General features: G+C 31.2%; 1 protein-coding gene across 1 annotated transcript; it reads right to left on the bottom strand.

Moving 5' to 3' along the window:
* Positions 1–5,737: 5,737 nt before the first annotated feature.
* On the bottom strand, positions 5,738–10,439 carry LOC139507332 (medium-chain specific acyl-CoA dehydrogenase, mitochondrial-like). Its single transcript, XM_071295712.1, has 5 exons — positions 10,306–10,439; positions 9,496–9,591; positions 7,842–8,018; positions 7,207–7,278; positions 5,738–6,110 (listed from the first exon to the last, which is right to left on the bottom strand). The coding sequence occupies exons 1-5, from the start codon at positions 10,333–10,335 to the stop codon at positions 6,036–6,038; spliced, it is 450 nt and encodes a 149-aa protein (XP_071151813.1). The 5' UTR covers positions 10,336–10,439; the 3' UTR covers positions 5,738–6,035.
* Positions 10,440–10,703: the final 264 nt, after the last annotated feature.

The raw sequence follows: 10,703 nt of genomic DNA, 5'->3' as shown, positions 1-10,703 counted from the left end.
ATTTTATCGCACAAATGAGTGTTACTTTTGTTAGTAATTTTAGACAATTTAAATTCAAAAGTCTTATATAATCTCATATGGAGTACCCACTTTGTAAAGTAGTAGCATGTGCTGTGCATCTTCAATTTCAATTTTGTTTTTGCAGATTTCACAATTTTATTTACCCTTGGGCACTTTTAAATACATCACCCTCTTTATTTTTACTAAAAGTATAAACAAAATATATAAATGTGACTTTGAAAAAAAAAGCATATAACGATACATATCACTAAATAATTGATTTATTGCTGTTTGTTTTACGTCTAGTGGCAAATATTTCATGCATGTCCAGGGTCGCTATTTTCTCATTTAAATTGGAAACACATTTTTTTTTATTTAGTGGCTTCTTATAGCTGACAATGCAGTATGGGTATTGCTCACTTTTGATGATCGAACGGCGACCTATTGGTGTTAACGTCTATCTCATTTGTTCTCTACTGGAGATGTATCTCATGTCTCATTGACAATCACACAACATCTTCTCGTAGTCTAAAATACTGAAAAGAAATGTAAAACCCTCTGTTTAGACCCTCGGTCATTGCATATACTATAAACAGAAGTATAGGAACCGATTCCATTAAGTATGGTTTAAATTACCTTGGTCAGGATGCAGAACTAAACAAATATCTCAATAACTAGTTTTGTGAGATTTCTGGATCGTCTCTCTCTCTCTCTCTCTCATTTTACGGTTCTTAAAAAAGTAACAAGTCTTGATGGCTTACATAGTATAACATTTGAGTTGAAAACCAAAGGCACAGATTTGAATTCGGTGATGTCAAAGCAAAAGTCTACATTATATAAAAGACACAGATTTGAATATTAAATTGACCACACGTTTAACTTTCATGAAGATTGTTTCAGGTTTGACATATATTTGACTTGAATATGTACGGGAGAGATGTGCTTGATTTTCACATGATAAAGACATTATCTTTGTGTTCAGTCAGATTTTAGGAAAATTATTAACAAAATCGATTGATATGTAGCAAAGGTTCAAACTTTAAAACTAAAGTTATCTAGGCAAATACAACATTACCTTTATAGCTTGCTGTTCGAGGTGAGACAAAGTTCCGTGTTGAAGGCCGTACTTTGACCTATTATTTAACTTTTTATACATTGAAACTTGGATGAATAGTTGTCTAATTAGCACTCATATTACAGATATCTATATAAACTTATTCAGATATAAAAATTGAATGCTGATTTATCGAGGTGAACATTGTATGTATGCAGAATAATTGAAACGACATGTTATTCAAAAGATAGCAAAACATGTTTATTCTTGGAATTGTTTCCCTTATTTTATTCACTCTTCAATCGATATATTCACACAAAAAGTAAAACAACAAAAATACCGAACTCAAAGAAAAAATCCCTTATCAACTGGCAAAATCAAAAGCTAAGAAAATCAAACGAATGGAAAACAACTGTCATATTCCTTACTTGGTTCAGACATTTTCTTATGTAGAAAATGAGGATTTAAACCTGGTTTTTAAGCTAGCTAAACCTCTCACTTGTATGACAGACATATACAATTCTCTTATATAGATTAATAGTTAAGTTTAACATGGTAAGATGGAAAGGACCTCATGGAACCACAGGTTAATGAAAACAATTACAAAATACAAAAAAAAATATCATACAATTGATTGACAATATATTTATATTTGAACTCAAGCTTCTATAGTTAAACGGATAATATTTAAAAAATTGTGATTTGAAAGTTATATTTTGAATAATCTTGGTTACCAACGTAAACAAACTGTTAATTGTGTCCTCTTTGATGTAAGAAGACGTAAGCAATGTTATTTATCATGCAATATATGTATATAAAGATTTGAAATAAATCATTTATAAAAAGTGTTACTTTTCTTTTTAATATTGCTGTTGATGTAACTCATTGGCGAATCTCGGGGGGGGGGGGGGGGGGTGGGGGGGGGAGGGGGGGGCTTTTTTGTGGCCGATCAATGCATTTGAATGGAGACATATAGTTGGAACCCCCCAAACCCCCCCATGTCCTGGGTTGGGAACCCCCCTTTTTAAAATGGCTGGATCCACCCCTGTAACTCACCTTTCTACTTTGTTTTTATAAACTTTTGTCTTTTTTTATAAACAGCCAGATTACTTTCGTTTTCAGTAGGAATTTCTATTTGATTAAAGGGAAACTATCTAAATATTCCAAAGATCGTTGGTTTAATCTGCGCTAAAATTTAAATTATACAAAAAATGTGTGGCTTTCAGAAAAAAGCAAAGATATATTAAGACCCTGTTGGTTATTAAAATTTTCCATATAGTAGGTTGATATTTAAAAGTGTATGTAGATAATAGACAATATAGACAATAATGTATTGGAACAGACGCATTGATGAAATAATAAATGATAATGAACGAATGTAAACACATGGTAGTAAAATGCATACAATTATGTATACATAAAATACATGTTTAATGAAAATCTATAGCAATAGCTAGATTTCTTATTCCATTAAAACAATTTGTAACCAAAGATGGAAGATAGTTTTAGTGCCGTGTAAGATTTATCATTAAGTATCAGCTTTATTTCATATTTTATCGCACAAATGAGTGTTACTTTTGTTAGTAATTTTAGACAATTTAAATTCAAAAGTCTTATATAATCTCATAGGGAGTACCCACTTTGTAAAGTAGTAGCATGTGCTGTGTGCTGTGCATCTTCAATTTCAATTTTGTTTTTGCAGATTTCACAATTTTATTTACCCTTGGGCACTTTTAAATACATCACCCTCTTTATTTTTACTAAAAGTATAAACAAAATACTTTAATGTGACTTTGGTAAAAAAAATCGCTGAATAATTGATTTATTGCCATTTGTTTTACGTCTAGTGGCAAATATTTCATGCATGTCCAGGGTCGCTATTTTTTCATTTGAATTGGAAACACATTTTTTTATTTAGTGGCTTCTTAATATAGCTGACTATGCAGGTATGGGTATTGCTCACTTTTGATGATCGAACGTCGACCTATTGGTGTTAACGTCTATCTCATTTGTTCTCTATTGGAGATGTATCTCATGTCTCATTGACAATCACACAACATCTTCTCGTAGTCCTAAAATACTGAAAAGAAATGTGAAACCCTCTGTTTAGACCTTCGGTCATTGCATATACTATAATCAGAAGTATAGGAACCGATTCCATTAAGTATGGTTTAAATTACCTTGGTCAGGATGCAGAACTAAACAAATATCTCAATAACTAGTTTTGTGAGATTTCTGGATCGTCTCTCTTTTTTTTACGGTTGTTAAATAAGTAACAAGTCTTGATGGCTTAAATGGTAAAATAATTGAGTTGAAAACCAAAGGCACAGATTTTAATTCAGTGATGTCAAATCAATGGTCTACATTATATAAAAGACACAGATTTGAATATTAAATGGACCACAGGTTTAACTTTCATGAAGTTAGGAAACACACATTTTAGGTTTGACATATATTTGCCTTGAAGATGTATGGGAGAGATATGCTTGATTTTGACATGATAAAGACATAACTTTTCACCCAGCCAGCAACTGCTCGCAGTCCTTTTGTTAGTTCATGTATTATTGAAGTTTGTTTAGTTTCTTCTGTTACCTATTCTGAAAACGGACTCCTTTTACTGTACATATTGCTGTGTGTTTGTTTATTCTGCATTTGCTAGAGGTAAAGGTCAGGGGAAGGGTTGAGAATTCAAGAAAACATTTTGAACCCTGCTGCATTTGTGTTGCCTGTCCAAAGTTAGGAGCCTCTAACCTTTGTTAATCTTGAAAGTTTTTTCAGATTTTAGTTCATTTAGGCAGCAACCATTTGATTTTCTGGGGGGGGCTATGGTTTTTTTTGGAAAAAAAAAGTTTGTTTCCAGTTTTTGGAGAAAAAAATAATTTGTTTTTGATTCTGAGAAAAAAAAATTGTTTGTTTCACCCTCAGCTGCCACTATATGTAATGCTAAAATTGAAAGAAAAAAATTGTTTTCGACTTGTCGCGAAAAAAATTGATGCGGCGAAAAAAAAAATTTGTCCAGAAAAAAAACCCATAGCCCCCCCCCCCCCAGAAAATCAAATGGTTGCTGCCTTATATGAGTGGGAATTTAGTGTGTTGACCATTTTCACTGATTTAGTTAACATATTTGTTGAGGGGGCAGCTGAAGCCCGCTCTGGTGCATGATTTTCTTGCTGTGTTGAGGACCCATTGGTGGCCTTTGGCTGTTTTCTGCTCTTTGGTCGAGTTGTTGTCTCGTTGGCATTCCTAATTTACATTTTTTTTGTATATATGTGGTTGAATTGTACCTTTTTTAAATTAATTTGGCAAAATGAAAAAAAATGTTAAGATATTCGGAATAAGTTAACCACACATTTCCATATGTCTATATTATCCATTGTAGACAAGATCACTTGGTTTGCCTCAAATCAAAGAAGTCCGTACTCTGAATTCAGTACCATTCAACCATATACGAATACAGATCCAAATAAAACAAATCAATAGATAGACAAAGTAAATTTCAACTTTTTGCTATTCATAATGAAAATCAAATTCGACCAATCATTTGTAGTTTGAGAATGGGTCTAATTTGATAAAACCAATTTGTAATTTAGAATCAATTAAATAACCATATTTCAAGAATATATAAGACAATCGGAATGAAATGGATAAATCAATTAGAAATATTTTATATCATCTCTAAATAATAAAATCCACAATGAAATGTCAAGCCTCAAATCAGTGTCATTTTTGTCAAATTGACTTTGAATATTGCACAGTCTACAAGGTAAAGTTTGTGATTAGATCAGTTTAAAATAAACCAATTAAATAATTGATAGTTAGTATGCAGTTGTATAAGAATTTGAAAGTCTTATTTTCATGGAGATTATATGGCCGTTCCCTAACATCATGGTTCATTGACCTTAAAATTTTTGTGTAGTTAAAGTTTGTGTTTAGGTTAGTTTAAAAGACAAACACTTATAATAAGTCAATCATATCAAACAAGATATTGACAGTCTCTCAACTGGTTATTCTGTATTATTTTGTTTCTAATTATATTCAGGCAATGTATAAGTACATCCATATCTAAAATTAATTATATAATATTAAGAAGATTGATAAATTGATTGGTCATTAGACAAACTTGAAAAATTAAACTTATAATTTGTGTTGGGCTACCATCAGACAAACATTAGACTAATGTGAGAAAGTTGTCAGGTGGTCTAGATAGTTACTGTATATGTATACACCACACCATACTGTGCTTAAAAGTGACGTTAAAAACACCACAAATCCAATCAGATTCTTTCATTGTTTTCATTAGTTTTCTTCTTTGAATCATTTTACATCTGTCATTTCAGGGCCTTTTTATAGCTGACTATGCGGTATGGGTTTTACTTATTGTTTAGGTAGTTGTTATCTTTATGTCATTAGGTCTCTGGTTGAGAGTTGTCTAATTGGCAATTGTACCACATCTTATTTCTTTATATACCGGTTAATGTTTTTTTACAAGAAAACAAAGTAATTACATAAACATCAAACCAAAATAATATTTCAACAAAGACCCAAATGAAATACAAACAAATTGGCAAATATGTATCACCTTAGATAACAAGAATTTTTAAATTCCAATTAAAATAGGTATAATTTGGCATTAATTCACCTGTGAACCAAACAATTTTGTTTTCCTTTGAAGAAATGAATATGTTTATACTGTTTGTAAATCTTTATATTAAATAAACTATTTTACTAAAATGATACTGTATAAATAAGTGATATGTGTTTTAACTGTTGTTCATCTGTTTCAAAATTACCATGTAATTTGTTTTGTTATCATTTAAAATCATGCAATACATTTAAAATAAATCATCATAATAAATAAACAGTTTAATATCGGTCTCATTCATATCTTTTCCATCAAATATTTTATAAACTTTGTCCTTTATGGTACTAAGTAAATGATTGTTCAAACCACGGTAAGATTCCTTTTAATTCCCAGAGATTACTATCCTTGTGCAGCTTTATTTAAGTGTTCCCTGGAAATTATAATACGTTGGATCTGTGCTGTACCCTCATATATCTAAAACAAAAACAAAAACAGGTATTCAAATTGAAGTTAATTAACAGATCATATCCTATAGTGTGAAATTTGTTACTAGGTAAACTATGATATTTTGTTCACTTTTATTGTTTGAGTAGAATATAGTTTTTCTCAAATACAAATCTAACCATGCATCAATTTATTATTACCAATTCAATTATGTTTGAATCTTTGTTAATCTTGGTTTTAAGATTACAAAGTCATATTTCCTAAAAAAATTGGTATCCTGCATTTACATGTTATAAGTTATATGGTTCGCTACTGACCCCGTACGGATCCATAGAGGGGTTAGTAAAATCCATAGGGGGTGAGGCCGGAGGCCGAGTCCCCTATGAATTTTATTCACCCTCTATGGATCCGTAGGGGGTCAGTAGTTAACCGTATAATGAATTTATCGGACGCTGGACTTTTTCTGCGGCGTTTTGTTGAAAAATGAACAATGAAACACAACAACATTAATAGATGACGTCGCCATTAACGCGTCATGAACCACCTATGAAACTTACTAACCCCCTACGGTCTCATAGGGGGTCACCACGTGACGGCATTTAACCAATCACAACGTGATAATTCATCTGTGGTCCGATAAACATATATATACAGTTTTGCAATGAAGATCAGCTTATGCTATAGGTTATAAGACATACTGATTTTAAGAAGAAGAACAGCAAAAAAAAAAATTCTTTGGTTTTGGCCATTGCATGTTAGAATTTCACATCATTATTAACTTGGTGGTCTTGTTTAAAAATGCTTGTCACTCTTGTTGTAGATCTTGGATTTTATTCCTGGCAGTGTCAAAACCTTTTGCTTTAAAATAGGTATTTGCTGCTTCTCAACTAAGTACAATGCATATTGGAGAAAGAGTAAAGATTGTTACCTTATTAGCAACTTAAAATATCTGTCTAGTACAAAAACATTCATATTTACATAAAAAAAACTTCTTTTCATTTAGATATATATGAATGTTATTTTTTCACTGAAATGTATCACCAGCATCCATCATCATGAATGTATACACTATATCCTTTATTTTATTTTGCAGTGTTTCTGTTGGTACATTTTAAAATGTTTTTACCTGATAAATTTTAGCATCTCTCATCAATTTCTCTACTGGGTATTCAGAGTTAAATCCATTTCCACCAAAAATCTAAAATAAGCAGGAATAATTTTGCAGAAAACATAAGGTAATTTATTTAAGGTTCAAAGAAAAATGTGACAGAACAGAAGGACTAAAGGTAAACAACAATATTCATCACAACGAGGGTATAAATAGAAACTAAACTCCTAAAAGATTCCATTGTGCCATCCAACAATTTCTGATATGTATATTGGTTCAAACTAAAATCTAGCAAAAAAAAAAAGGCAGTTGATTAATCTATGTATGAAAACTTTATATAATCAACCTTAAACAGGTTAATTTTAAAAATACACGAAAAGGAGAAATCATGGAGTATAATTGGATGTTGTACATCTCTTAAACATTCCTCAAAAGTTGTCTTTGATTTGTTGCTGTTATTGCTGAGGTATTTCATATTTTGTCACTATTATTGCAGAGGTATTTTATGTTTTGTCACTGTTATTGCTAAGGTATTTTGTGTTTTCACTGTTATTGCTAATTTTGAGGTATTTTATGTTCCATCACTGTTATTGGTAAGGTATTCATAATTATATTTTTTTCTTGTATCAAAACAGATATTTTAAGCTATGTACCTGAACAGCATCTGAAGCAGTTTTGTTGGCCACATCACCAGCCAGACATTTTGCTATAGAAGCAAAGTAAGTATTTCTTCTCCCCTGATCAATCTCCCAGGCAGCACGCTGAGTTACCATTCTAGCTGATTCTATACCAATGGCCATGTCAGCTAACATAAAAGATACAGCTTGGTGCTGGAAAAAAAATTGAAATTTTTAACTGACAGTAAATGAAGAACAAAAAATTATCAAGCACTATTTTTTTACTGTCTGAAAAATGGTGATAATGAATGGCTACTCTGTACCTATGTATCTTGTCATACTTTGAATGACAAAATTATTTTATTCATTAATATTACTTTTACTATTAACCAACTTTTTTTGTGATATACATTTTACGTGACTCTGTACTTATGTATCACGTCATACTTTGAACCACACTATTATTTTATTTATTATTATTACTTTAACTGCTAAGTCAGTGTTTGTTATATCTATTTTGCGTGACTGTATTTATGCATCCCGTCATACTTTGAACGACAAAATTATTTCATGTCTACCTGTTGCGAATTTCAAACGCGCAATTTTACACCAGTACCCATACCCTCCTTCCTCGATGGGTGCATTTTACATAGACAAATATAATCGTATAATATAATCAAAATGAGGATGTTAATTTGATGTATGCCTTTTTGTGCTTCTTCGTTACATTTGTTGTTTTTATAGTGATTAAGATGATAACACAATGTTGACTGCTGTACCCCTATTTTTGACATTTTTACCTATTATGTCTGTTTGTTTTGTTCACGCATCGGTGGACTATATAATGGAATTTGATGCGACTGTCATACAATTGAGAGGTTTAGCTAGCTATAAAACCAGGTTCAATCCACCATTTTCTACATTTGAGGATGCCTGTACCAAGTCAGGAATATGACAGTTCTTGTCCATTCGTTTTTGATGCGTTTTGTTATTTGATTTTGCCATGTGATTATGGACTTTCCGAATTGATTTTCCTCTGAGTTCAGTATTTTTGTGATTTTACTTTTTAGCATGTAGTGGCAAATCAAATGCACATTCAGGACCATAACATGTTAATGTTATATGAATAACCTTGCTTTGTACTAAACTGATGCACTGAGCTGGATTTTTAATGTTCTAATTCACAATGAAACATTCCACAGAAAGACATGATACCTTATCCTGTCAAATTTTTCTGACTTAGAGCTGACCAGTCTTTACTATAAAAAAAAACAGTTTCAAAGTTTGATTTGACCTGGCCCAGTCTGCACAGTTAGCCACTAGTCTGAATGCCCCAGACTAATAAAAATTCATTCGGACTTGTAAGTTTTTGCAAAATTTTGTTTAGACCAATAAAAAAAATGTCAGAATATTGGTCTTTGGACTAGTAGTAGAAAAAGTTTTTGGTGCAGACTGCTGGCCAAGTTTTGAACCTACAATCTTCAGCACTCAAGCTTTGTTTATAATATTTCTATGTTTTATAATAAAATTTCTTTCAATATATTTTAAAAAGAAACAGATTTTTTTTACAAAATTACTTGTTTTTCTTCCTACTCATTCATTTTTTTCGTGGGCCATCTTCCTCATTTTTTATTTTCTCTTTTTTAAGCATTATTTTACATTATCTCAATTACCAATTACTTATACCTACCTCACATATAAGTTTGCCAAAGGTTTTTCTTTCCATGGAATATTTAGTAGCCTCATCAAATGCTCTCTGCGCCAAGCCTACAGCCCCTGAAGCAACCTTCAACAAAAACAGTTTATATTACAACACATACATATATAGGTTTCTAGTACATGGAATATTTTTATATCAGTAAAAAAATAAAAAAATAAAACAAAAATATTTAGCATATGGGATTTCCATTTATGCATCTCATTGTTTGTTTGGCTTGTTTGTTTATTGGTGGCAACTTTTCAAAATTGTTTCAGTGTTTTATAATATTTTTTTAGGAATTTGATGACATATCTTTGATATTCTCTGTTAAATGTACTCAATACATTTCTAGACTCGATACAAATACCAGCTTGACACATTGTATAGACACCCGTCAATAGTTGATCTTTTCTAGACTCTGTACAAATACCAGCTTGACACATTGTATAGAAACCCGTCAATAGTTGATCTTTTCTAGACTCTGTACAAATACCAGCTTGACACATTGTATAGACACCTGTCAATAGTTGATCTTTTCTAGACTCTGTACAAATACCAGCTTAACACATTGTATAGACACCTGTCAATAGTTCTTTTCTAGACTCTGTACAAATACCAGCTTGACACATTGTAAAGACAACTGCCAATAGTTGATCTTATGATGAAGGTTTAATTCTAGATGATTTTTGGCTTTTTATGTGGTTGGGTTGCTATCCTATTTAGTATTAAATTATGTCCACTAATTAACTAGTAATAATTTGAATTGAATTGATTTTAACTACATTTTACAATATTACTCACAGGTGGTCTGGTCTTGTCAAAGGCTCCCATTGCTAATCTAAATCCAAGGCCTTCTTGTCCAAGAACATTCTGTACACAAAACAAAATACATATGTATATATTGAGGTGAACAAAGTCTACTTTGAAATCATTAATTTAACTCCAGTTTTTGAATCTTTATAAATATAACCAAGGTTTTTATTTACAGTCTAATTGTATGGTAGTAATTTTATGTAAATTCTATGTTACTATCTATGCTTATCAATATTCTTTTTCCTTATAATTGTATTCTCTATATGCCCCTTGTGGGCACTTCATTGGTAATAACATATATCTTATCTTATATAAATTAGTTTCCAATAAAAACACTATATAGCTCACAGCTTCCTAAATAATCATATTGTTTTGCTTAATTCCTT

Source organism: Mytilus edulis, unplaced genomic scaffold (assembly GCF_963676685.1).
Source record: "Mytilus edulis unplaced genomic scaffold, xbMytEdul2.2 SCAFFOLD_1742, whole genome shotgun sequence".
Taxonomy (NCBI): Eukaryota; Metazoa; Mollusca; class Bivalvia; order Mytilida; family Mytilidae; genus Mytilus; species Mytilus edulis.
This window is presented reverse-complemented; position numbering and strand designations above follow the sequence as displayed.

Excerpts from the sequence above, each read along its gene's own strand:
- LOC139507332 (XM_071295712.1), bottom strand. The coding sequence starts at position 10,335 with ATGGGAGCCTTTGACAAGACCAGACCACCT. Across the intron at positions 8,019-9,495 it reads TTGGCAAACTTATATGTGAG|CACCAAGCTGTATCTTTTAT; the intron begins GTAGGTATAAGT and ends TTTTTTTTCCAG. Across the intron at positions 6,111-7,206 it reads GAGATGCTAAAATTTATCAG|ATATATGAGGGTACAGCACA; the intron begins GTAAAAACATTT and ends TTTTTGTTTTAG.